We start from the raw sequence: 11999 nt of genomic DNA, 5'->3' as shown, positions 1-11999 counted from the left end.
CGTCGTTTGTGATATATAAAAGAATTACTAATTAAGTTGCAGAATCTGTACAGAGTAATAAGATACTAAAGCCGTCAATTTCCTTTGCGAACCAGATCAAAGATAATTTTTGTATTGTCGTAATCTGCCCCGTCCCTATTTATGATAATATCACGTGACAAATGGCGTCGAATAGTGCTTGTTAAAAAATATTTTGTAAATAAATCCATTTTTCAGCAAGTAGCTATTCTAAATATTAATCATGGGAAGAAGATCTATAAATACCACGAAAAGTGGAAAATATATGAACCCAACTGATCAATTCAGTAAGTGCATAAGCCTATTGAAAGATACTCAATACTGCCACCGGTACCTTTTTTAAAAAAAATTTTCTTCAGTTTTTCATTTTTATACTACTATACTTTAAATATAATACAGTGCCTATAGCCTATATAAATATGTGGGGCCACACACTGAGTCTGAAGTCAGTATCGGCTGAAATTGGGTTGTAAGGATCAAATGACAGTCCATGCATTGCAGCATTGTTGTCTGAGAAAGTACCTAAATACTTTCTAGCATGGTTTCCTGTCATTGGTGCATGACATGCCCTGGTAGTAGCAAGGAACACATTGTTGTTCGTTGGGGTCTGAAAACTGAGGTCCCGTAGCTTACGCATTGGCGTGCACATAAAAGAACTCTTCAAGTTTGAATTGAAGAAAAGAGTATGCTTGACATAAGTGTACGTCCTCATTGGTCTTGTTGGTGCAGTAGAACGTTAAACCCCATTTTATTTCACTGTTATAGTTGTTTTAGTTTTAAATTGTCTGTTTTATTTACTTCAGGAAAGGAAGCAAGAAAAAGGGAGTTAAAAAAGGTATTCAATTTAATTACTTTGTACAAAATTGCAATTATAATATAACTGTATCAGTGACCTACATTAACTATTTACCTGCTAGTGAAAATGGCTTCTGGTTTTCATTATACTGCCAGCAAGCCAGTGCTAGGTATTAGATTTTAATTATGTAGAAAAAACCCCACAATTTTACAAAATAATAATTTTAATTTAAATACATTAAAACTACAAATTTGTCATTCTATGAGTACCGGTATAATGAAATTGTAACTCAAGACAAAAGTAGATGCCAGTCATTTTACATACATGTACCTGTATTGAGCATTGGATAGCTGTACAAGAAAAGGTGGTGCTCCAGTTTTCTGCATCTCTTCTGACCTCTCCCTTTAACTGATGAATATTTACTAAAACTCCAATGATGACATTTCATTTTTTCTGTTTTAATAAATCATTATTGTATAATTTTTTGTAGAATAAAAAACAGAGATTTCTGGTGAGACATGCAGTGTTAAAAGGAAAGGATCCCATGAAGTTGTTACAAGAAATGGAAGTGATAGATAAAATGGGTAAGTGCTTAATGCTTTACTATTCCAGTGGAAGTATCTAAAAAAATGTTACCGAGATCAACTATAAAAGATATGGATAACCAAAGCCATGTAAGATTTTAAGGGTTTTGATAGGTAGGTCATCAAGTCAAATTTCATGCGTACTGTCAATTATATGTGCCCCTTAAAGAAATAGCTTTAAAATTAGAGCGAGGCGAAGTGGAAAGACAAAAAAAATTGAATGAAATCTTGGTAACTTTTACAAAATGTTATCAACTTATGCAAATTGTTCCAAGATATGCGTGTGTGACTAACTATGCTTCTAACAATACTGTATGAAGGATTTGCCACATACTTCAAACATGCTAAGTGTTTGTCCATCTTTATTTTTATTTTGTCTTTAAAATTGTATCATAAAAAAGCCTTTATCCTTTTTTTCTACTCTTGTTTCTTTTAACTAAAAATATCTATTTCAGAGTATAATCCTATTGAAGCCCCATCACTAAATGAAAAGGTTCTTCGTGATAAAAGGAAAAAATTATTGGAGACATTTGTCAGAGTTTTGCGATTGTATGTAAGGAGCCGTTTGTTTTTTAAAATTGTCATTTTTTACAGGATATTTTTGTCTTTGGTTGTATTTTCATGTTTAATTTTCTATATTACTTTTACAGTTAAATTTTAAAGACAATCTAAGCATCATTTCTAATCCTCGAAAATGTATTAGTCTAAACATTTAACTTACACCACACCGATTTCTTGTACATGTAGGTAATTTCTCGCCAGCAACATTTCGTAGGCGATGGTATATGTCGTTCAAGTCATCATTGTCTTTGCGGTCACATCACAATATTTATTTGGCCGTTCATCCATTGCTATTTCTATATGTCTTATAAGGATTATGTAAAACCCTCTGTATATTGTAATAATTATGTTTAATGACTACAATACTAGTCATTTTCTCTTATAAATTATTTTAATGTTTAAAGGATAAAGAAAATCCCGAGTATTGTATTGAGTTAAAGAAAGCACAAGCAGAATATGAAAAGAAACGCCTACAGATGCATTTATACTATGGTAAATATTTCTTATATTCCACCATTTATTCTTTTCTAAACAATCAAAGCAAGAGTACAATTCAATTTCAGATATCTTTGAAAAAAAATGTATTCGTATTTATTATTGGCAATAACAGAATTAGATAAGTCGGAGATTTAATGTATGTGTATTTTATTTTATTACAGAACAGGTAAAAAGTGCAGAGAGAGTACAACTAAATGAAATTCCTCTACCCGATGCCCCAGTTGAACCCAGTGAAGGTAATTCAAGTTATTCTTTCTAAATAATTTCTCTTTACATGTATATAAAGAATATTGTAAATTGTTCATTATGTTGTATACAGGGGTGTTGGTATAGATGTCAGTGGTGCAGGACGGATGGCTGACTAGGACAGTGTCTGCTCGTTCGGATGACATAAATATCCAGACATTGGGGTTCACGTTAAAGAACACTTGAGTTGGAATTCATATAAGAGTAGACTGTAGTTTAGATATCTGTATTGTGTATATCTGTCTTCAATGGCCCAGTCGGTGCAGAACAGTACAATGTTATATCCTATTTCATCTCATCCCACCCATATCTACTAATGATCTCTTCACGTAAGCAAAATATTGAAATTGGTGTACTATACTTTAGTCATGAAGTAACCTACGTGTAATTATTGTGTATAGGAATGAAGTTAGGGAGAAATATTAAAATAGGCTCCACCCTTCCATCCCGATTTTGTTTTGGAAGCATATCTCATAAACCGTTCAAGATAACTGTATTAGATCTGTTCTATTGACAAATGTTATTGACAGTATTTCTATTTGTTTCAGCACCAGGTATGATTCCACTACCAAATGAAATTCCTTTACCAGGTATCGGAGGCAAATCAATAACAGGAATATTAAAGAAAAGTTCAGCGTATGGGTAGGTATCATACTTATTTTTTTATATTGCTTCCAAGGCTGTCTGATGGCGACACCTATGTACTTAAAGGACAATATTGGTGTCAGTCATTATCACATATGTGATAGAACTGGTTAAACACGTTCCAAATATAATAGATGCGTAATGCAGATTTCAACATCGGAAGTGACGAACGCAAAAGGAAAACACAAGTTATCCCTCTATATAAATGACTGAAGTGAAGAGTGATAACAGATTTATGAGCAAATTTCTGCTCACTAATAATTCCTTGGAAGACCAAAAGTTGTTGTGTGAGACTGTGAGAGGATATCTGACAATTCATTAAAAGCATTGACTGTCACTAGATAAGAGAAAAAGAAAGAAAAACAGAAAAAGTCTGTGCATTACCATGATTTTATTAAGTATAGAATGAATAAAAACAAGGGAATGTACGGACTATTTCTATTTTTCTCGTGTTCTCTTATCTAATGACATTTGATTACTTTTTTGAATATTTGGAACATGGTTAACGAATTATATCACATATGTGATAATGACTGACACCAATATTGCCCTTTAATTATTATGTAAGTTGTAAGGTAAATGTAAATTATTGAGATTCAAGTGTATTAATGTACATGACTTTGTATGCTCATTAGTATGTTGTGGGTTATTATTATCTATTATCTATATGCTAGTTGTCTGAAAACTTTAATTTTTCAAACAAATGGATCAAAATCATACAAAATAAATGTTCTGATTTTTATTTTCAGACCTGGTAATCTCTATAACACATCTTTCATGGATAATCTGAAATTAAAACGAAAACAGAAACCCCCAGGTCCTCCTCCCGGTCCTCCTCCTGAACTAAGTGACAGTGAAGATGAAGAATATGACCCAGAAAAAGGTAAATTTCTGTACAACCATATTACAATTTAAAAAGGATTCAATCAAAGCTTAAAGCTGAATTCTTTACTGATATATACTCCATAGGAAAATGCTTTTTGACACTTCACATAGGTCCCTAGTGAGTTTCTGATCACAACCATTTAATGAGCATGTATATGTATTTAGTCTGGAGTTCCTGTCTGTCATTCAGTCAAGTGGTGTGGTTTTGATTCCCCGGTTGTACGTGACAAGGAGTAGGGTCGCCTGTCCAACCTTGTGGGTTTTCTCCGGGTCCTCCGGTTTCCTCCCACTGCTAAAGACCCCTATGCACAAGCGAATTATTGAAATAAAATTGAACCATGTGTTAGTCCCAAAATGAACTAGTTTGTGTGGAGTGGACATTAAACCCCATTTCTCTCTCTTGATCCCAGTGTGGGCAGAAAGTTCATCAGGATTTGCCAGCATGGTTTCCACTTGTCATTGGTGCAGGACGTGGGGGCCTGGCAAGGGACAATGAATAGTCGTTTGGATGTACATAAAATAACCTTTAACAGAGGAATTCAAAATAAAAGTAGGCCGTAATGCTATTGTCCGGGCAAAATTGTCCTCAAATGCACTTCCTTAGAACAGTAGGATTTTGAACCCCATTTCATTTCATTGTATTGTTGCCTTTTTTGAGAATAAATATGTAAGAATGATTAACTTGTTACAGCTATAGAAGCAGTAGTTGAAGCACCTGTACATACTATAGCTGTACCACCACCATCAGTTATCCCTGTACCATCATCTATAGAACTTCCACCACCTGTTTCATTAGATAAAGGTCAGTATATAACATCTCACATTTCTTCCACAGACTAGTATTAAACCAAATAGTGCCTCAAACTTGTCTGAGAAATAAGTTATATTGCATTTAAACATACATTATACAAGAGCTAAATCTGCCTCTTGCAGGTCTTTCTTTAGGCCTGAAATGTCCAGACCATAATCAACCCTCGATGCCATCGCTAGCCTGCGATATATTTAGCGGATTGGAATACATTTTGTGATGGATGATTTATCGTCAAAATGGATAATCGAGACTATGTTTTTTATCATACCAACTTTAGTAATGATGATCGAGGCTAGGCCTAAAATTCCACTGCTAATATCTCAGCATATTCTATTTACATTATCTATTTTTTTAACTAGTATTATAACGAGAAGCTAATCTTCCCTATGGCCCCTATAATATGTCATTAAGTCAAGCGGCGGGGTTTCGATCCCACACTTGCAGATATTGTACCCATATTAAACCAATACATTATTTTGTATGTTTGTAGCTAAACCCCGTAAAATCCGTTTTGCTGATGGTCGTGAAGAAGATGACAGTGAGAAGGATACCAGATTAACGTTTAAAAATAAAAAAGGTGGTGGTGTTACTCCATTACAAGCAAAAATGTTACAACTAGCTGGTCAAGATCCAACAAAATTCGAAAAATCTGGTCGGAAAAGACGCCATGTATGTATTTGTATATGTTTTTGAAATATATATATATGTACCATAAAATTCAGTAGAGAAGACATGTTTGTTTTTTACAATCAAGAGATTCTGCCTGATTGCTTATTCCTTTTAAAAAAAATAATTTTACATCCATAAAACTTTTTCTAAGCTCTTTGTTTTCTTTATTTTATTTCACTTTCAACGCATTTAAACTAGTGAAAGAAATGGAGAATATTTGCTTATGAAATTTGACTTTTATTTCTTTATTGTTCAGTGGGGATCACATGGCTATGTGGGTAAGACGCTGGCTCGCTAGCCTGCATTGGCCGAGAAAGTTCATCCCGATTTTCCGGCGTGGTTTCACCTTGTCAGTGATGCAGGACGGAGGGCCTGACAAGGACAGTTGTCTAGTCGTTCGGATGGGACGAAAAACCGAGGTCCCGTGTACACATTGGCGTGCACGTAAAAGATCCCTTGGCAGTTGGAATTTGATATAAGAGTAGGCCGTAGCGCCGCTGCCCTGGCAAAATTTCACTCATAGCACACTGTATGGCATATGCCTGTCTTCATTAGCCCAGGTTAGGAACAGAACAGTAGGACGTTAAACCCCATTTCATTTCATTTATTGTTCTGCTGTCAACTCGTTTAGACTAGTGAAAGTAATGGAGAATTATGAAATTTAAGTTTGTTGATATATTCCATTTTGCTTTATAATACTTGTCTATTGTCGTCAATTTTCTTTATATTACTTGTTTATAGTCGTCAGATGAAGATGATTCTGACGATGAAGAAGTTATATCCTCACATAGTGATGCTACAACAAATAAACAACATTCTATGGAAGATATTCGACCTCCCGGTGTTGATGATGACAGTGATGAAGAGAAGGAACCGTCCAAAGACCCTAAACCATCTGGTCCCCCAGGAGCTCCGCCAGGTGCTCCACCCGGTCTACCACCAGGTGCTCCCCCCGGCCTACCACCAGGTGTTCCTCCAGGTAGAAAAATAAACATTATACACTACTATTACTGCTCTATGAAAACTAATATCTTTTGGGTTACTTCACAAATTTGAAAGCTGGTTTTTTATCCAACTTTCAAATACTTAAAAATAACAAAATTAAAATAAGTTAACAACATTTTTAAAAGGAATTTTGACCGTGTTTATTATATATCATAGTTTGTTATATTGGCAATGGATTTAATATTTATCTTCTATATTCCATCAATTCAGGTCCTCCTCCAGGAGCTCCTCCAATGTTCATGCGACCTCCACCATTACGTGGTGGTGTGCCTGGAGCTCCACCAAGACTGCTACCACCAGGTCCTCCTCCAGGTCGACCTCATGGATTACCACCTGGCCCTCCACCAGGATTACCTCCCAGTTTACGAGGTTTACCACCCAGGTTACCACCTGCACCGCCAGGTAGAGTTTATTTTCGGCTACTCATAATTGATTGATATTTTAATCTTGAGAAATATTTTAGCTACGTTTTCGATTTAGGATGTAGAATACTGCTATGCAAAATTACTGTAACATGGAAAAATATTTATCAAGAAAATTAATAAGTTAAAACAAAATATTTCCTTTCAAATTTTTTTTTTTTAAGAATTTCATTAATAATTTCCAAGATATATAGTAAATCGTAATTAAGGGTTACTATTTTACTTAAATTTCAGGTGTACCTCCAAGAATGTTACGTCCTCCTGGTGGACCACTTGGTATTCCATTACCTGGAGGACCACCACCACCTCACATGATGATGCATCCAAATAATCCTAATGTACTCAGTGCACCACCCAGTATCATGAAATTACCACAGAAAATGCACGATGAAGACAAGTCTCATATGGCAACTATTGAAGCTAAACCTCAGATTAAAAATGTTATGGGTGATGTAACACGATTTATGCCTACAGCACTGAAAATTAAACGTATTGGTAAAGACCAGAGAGGAAGATTAAAGGCGCCAAGTAAGTATTTTTTTATTTGTTTAGCTGGTAATTCTGTGGACATTATCAATATTTCCTTTGTTTCTAGTAACAAGCGTATTATATGGACCAGGAATCAAGCACTGGAACCATCGAAGTTAGTCACTCGAACGAGCTAAGTTGCTACGGTTCATGTCATACTTGAATTGGCAGAGCCTAAGGCTTTATTCTGGGGGCGTCTCTCCATCCCCCACAAAAACAAAATGTTCCTGGTCCAAACAAATCAGAATTTGAATACAAATCATCAATTAATGGCAAGGTTTTCCAGCTTGTGATAAGAATCATTGAAGAAACCCTTACATCAGAAAAATGTTGAGTAATCAAACAAACAGTCTGTTCAATTGGAATGAGCCAATGGTAATCTCACTAATACATTCAGAAATATTGAACAATAAGCCTAATTACCAATGTGTGCTAGTTAATAATATTAAATTCAACTCCATGATTTTACATCGTAAGACAACATAACTCCATTTGTATATCAGAAGTCTATCAATTTTGTATTTTATTTCAGGTAACGAAGACAACAAACGTGTATTGGGTAGTCATGCAATACCTACTCCACTTGTTGCTACACAAACTAAAACTAAAGATGATGCTTATGATCAGTTTATGAAAGAAATGGCAGGTTTATTATGAGAACAGGTAAAGTAAATTATAAATCAATCCTTGTTAAGTAAACTACTAAGGGTTAACTTTTATTGTATTCTGGGAGCCACGGTGCCTAAATGGGTAAGAAGCTGGGTCACTAGCCTGGAGGTCATGTTGGCCTAGAAAGTTCATTGTGATTTTCCAGTGTGGTTTCCCCTTGTCAGTGGTGCGTGACGAAGGGCCTGACAAGGACAGCTGTCTAGTCATTCAGATGGGACAAAAAAAAAAACCAATTGTATTTTTGTCACTGATGCATTGTACTCATTTGAGATGCGTAAACTGTCAGTAATTGAAGATTTATATATCAGGAATTCTAAAACTCTTTTAAGTATTTAAAATGAATGATGCATAATATGAATTAATTAGTCCATTTATTTGCTTCAGGTTTCAACAGAGCAGAGGATGATTTAGTGTCGGAGAACAGGACACTCTAAAAATAAATCTTATTATGGTAAACAATCTGTGGATGTCTAATATAATTTTTGTGATTTGTAAAAAAGAAAAGATAAATTCTAAATTTTAATGTCATAAAAAGATACTATAAAACAGCCATGGAGATTTGTATTACAAGATTTATTATGATATTTTAACGTTGCCATGGTTTTATTTAATTTAAATATTGAAATAGACCTACCCGTGAAAACAGTATGTTACTGTATGAGAATGAAGTATGAAAGATTTATTGAGTTTAATAATATTTGTATATGTACATAATAAAATATTAAATAAATGTAATATCTCTGTACTATTAGAGAGACGAGTTCGTTCTATTTTGTCTGTAGCGCATGTGTGCTGTATCATAAGGTCTGTCATTGAGTCAACTGGTGTGGTTTCGATTCCTGGGTTGTACGTGACAAGGAGTAGGGTCTCCTGTCCAACCCCGTGGGTTTTCTCCAGGTCCTTCCACTGCTAAAGCCCCCTACGCGCAAGCGAATTTTTGAAATATAGTCCCGAATCGAGTTGACTTAAACCCCATTTCCCTCTCTATTTTGTCTGTATTTCACTTGCCCAGTTAAAGACATTTCTACATGCTGAAACATGGAAATATTTATGAGGGATCTACTCTGTACTTACATGGCTAAATCTATTTGCTAAGGCCAGCTCAATTTTTGTCAAGGTAGATGAGATATAAATAAGGTTAGGGCAAGCATTGGGGCTAGGTCCAAGGTTAGGGTTGGGATTAGTACTAGCCTTGTTTACTTACATATCGTGACCTATGACGATAAATTGAGCTGGCCTTGTCATTTAGCACTAACCGTACTTAATTTTAAACGGGCGATGTCGTGCTATCGAAAGGGCCGTCCTATAGCCATAGTATAGATTTTTGGACAACATCTCACAATTTCTACAACATCAATGTTGTGTTTCACCGTATGGCGCGTGACCTTGGAGTTCTGGTACAGTCCAGTATTCCTTCATTGTAAATATCAAACGTCATTTTAAACGTGCTATCGAAAGGGTCGTCCTTTTTGCACAACCTCTCACAAGTTCTACAACATAATGACGTTTCACCGTTTGGCTCGTGACCTTGGAGTTCTGGCCCAGTATTTCTTTATTGTAAATATTAAAGGCCCAATACCACTCTTGTTCTAACTGAATAATATGTCCCAATCTTTATTCTGGTCAACAAATTGTACTATTTTAAAATATTTCAATTAATTGATGATACAAATTTCATCTTAACACACCTTATTTAAAAATTTTGAAAAATTCAACATAATGGTTTGAAACGTCTTACGTAAACCTTTTCAAATGAAACTTCAATTTAAAAATATTTTCGAACCCTCTGGACAAGTAAAATAGGATGTAATGGATAATTTACACAACAGGTAGGACACTTAAACATCTAGTACTTAGATTGAGATATTATTTTTTTTCTGGAGCTTTCAAGCCAGCAAGAGTGTTATTGTCCCTTTAAACGCAGACGAAATATAATAGGGATTTTAAGGTCCTATTTTCCTGCACGAACCGAGATAATGAAGACGACAAACGCAGACAAACCCGGGAATATGATTTTAAAAAGACATCGCCATAACTCACTCAGCCGGCTATCACAGCTACCAATCATTGGGACAGAATGGTGATGAATTGGCACGTTTCCTTGACAACACATATAATCAATTTACAAAATAATTGCTTTGCCGCAGAATAGCCGGAAGATGATCCGATTTTTTGAGACCTAAAATTTAGTAGACCTTACTGGCAAAAAAGCCACATAAGTCCGGTCATAGCTGTGTCCTCGGGTTAATTTGTACTTTAAAATCTAAGTGAATTTGTCGACTCATTTTCCAAGGATCAGGAGCGGAATTCTGTCACCAAGTTAGTTGAAAGAAATTGGTGGCTTCGGATTAATTTTTACTTTAATGCCGACCCTTTCTATGGAGCTGAATTCTAACTGTTATACAGTGCATGCAACTTCTTACTTAAATATAAATACGTGCACCCCCCCCCCCCCCCCAAATCACCCGCATATTGATGACTTATTTCTTATATATCGCAGTTTGAATAATTGTGTTATATTTACATCAGTATTATACGCTCACATTGAAATAAGGTAGTATATTGTCGCTCCCGTCCTTCGGTTCGACGTCCACAATTCCTTGTTTAAGGTCATGAGACGAACCAGGGGTGGATCCAGGGGGGGTTCTGACGCTTCCGGAACACCCTCGAGATTTTTCGGTGCCCTTTTTTCCCGAACGGACTTCCATACACCCGCAGATATTTGGGCCGGCAAGTGGCGACGCCGCGCGGTGAATGAAGACGTCAACGTCATACAATATGGCGACCCCCTTGCTAGACGGCAAGATGAAAATTTTTCGGTAGTTTTTGTTCCTATTTGCATCTAAAATGCCGCGACACGATCGTATCAAGAGGAAAAGGGAGGAAGATAAAATTGCTGCAGCCGCTCAGTGTGCCAAAATCAGCTGTTTCTTTCGGTAAGTGTAAAATTTTACTGCATTTGTTGATTTTTAAGGTGAAGAGAGTAGTCTGTGCAGCAGTCGCTAGATATTTACTATCATCAATGTACAATTAAAAGAGCATTTACACACTTCAAGCTTAGTGATTTGGAGGGCACATTAAGGCCTAAAATAGGGCACTGTTACGTGAAAATCATGGGTCTAAGGGGCACATTTTTTGCCGAATCGATATAAAATAAGGGCATCTTTACATCAAAGGGGCACTTTTTGTACCTAAATGATTAAAAAGGGCATTTTAATGTGATACCCTTGAATGAGGAGGGCACATTCAACGCCAAGTCGATATACAGAGGGCATTTTAAATTTTTAGCCTCTGTCCATGACATATTCCTGCCAAACAGATAATAGGTCTCAATGTTTTGTTTTCAGTCCAATAATTCATGGTTCAGTATTTTGCATTTTAAGTAAAATAAAAATTGAAAAATTCCATTAATTTATTTTGTTTAAACTTACAATATTTCTTTCTCATGGTATGTGGAATGTTATTGCAATGCTGTATTATAAATCTAGTTTTATGCCTCTAAAACCCACCAGAGTGGCTTAGAATGGTCTGAAATTTAAAAAAATTTCCCCAGACCCCCCGCTAGCGCGCGCCTACGACGCCCGCCGGTCATGGATACTGTATTAGACGAAAATGGGGTGCCCTTATTTTTTTGGAACCCCCTCCAGCTAGAGCCCTGGATC

The 11999-nt window shown here is 35.8% G+C and overlaps 1 protein-coding gene across 1 annotated transcript; it reads left to right on the top strand.

Moving 5' to 3' along the window:
• The first annotated feature begins 148 nt into the window (after window positions 1-148).
• Window positions 149-9090, top strand: LOC126812038 (WW domain-binding protein 11). Its single transcript, XM_050538202.2, has 15 exons — window positions 149-305; window positions 822-853; window positions 1305-1398; window positions 1854-1951; window positions 2364-2451; window positions 2619-2693; window positions 3252-3345; window positions 4098-4231; window positions 4925-5035; window positions 5535-5713; window positions 6455-6692; window positions 6929-7120; window positions 7375-7668; window positions 8201-8331; window positions 8722-9090. Exons 1-14 carry the CDS (start codon window positions 242-244, stop codon window positions 8323-8325), a joined length of 1818 nt encoding a protein of 605 aa, XP_050394159.2. The 5' UTR covers window positions 149-241; the 3' UTR covers window positions 8326-8331; window positions 8722-9090.
• The last annotated feature ends 2909 nt before the right edge of the window (window positions 9091-11999 follow it).

Source organism: Patella vulgata, chromosome 2 (genome assembly GCF_932274485.2).
Source record: "Patella vulgata chromosome 2, xgPatVulg1.2, whole genome shotgun sequence".
NCBI lineage: Eukaryota > Metazoa > Mollusca > Gastropoda > Patellidae > Patella > Patella vulgata.
This window is presented reverse-complemented; position numbering and strand designations above follow the sequence as displayed.

Excerpts from the sequence above, each read along its gene's own strand:
- LOC126812038 (XM_050538202.2), top strand. The coding sequence starts at position 242 with ATGGGAAGAAGATCTATAAATACCACGAAAAGTGGAAAATATATGAAC. Across the intron at positions 1,952-2,363 it reads TCAGAGTTTTGCGATTGTAT|GATAAAGAAAATCCCGAGTA; the intron begins GTAAGGAGCCGT and ends TAATGTTTAAAG. Across the intron at positions 4,232-4,924 it reads AGAATATGACCCAGAAAAAG|CTATAGAAGCAGTAGTTGAA; the intron begins GTAAATTTCTGT and ends AACTTGTTACAG.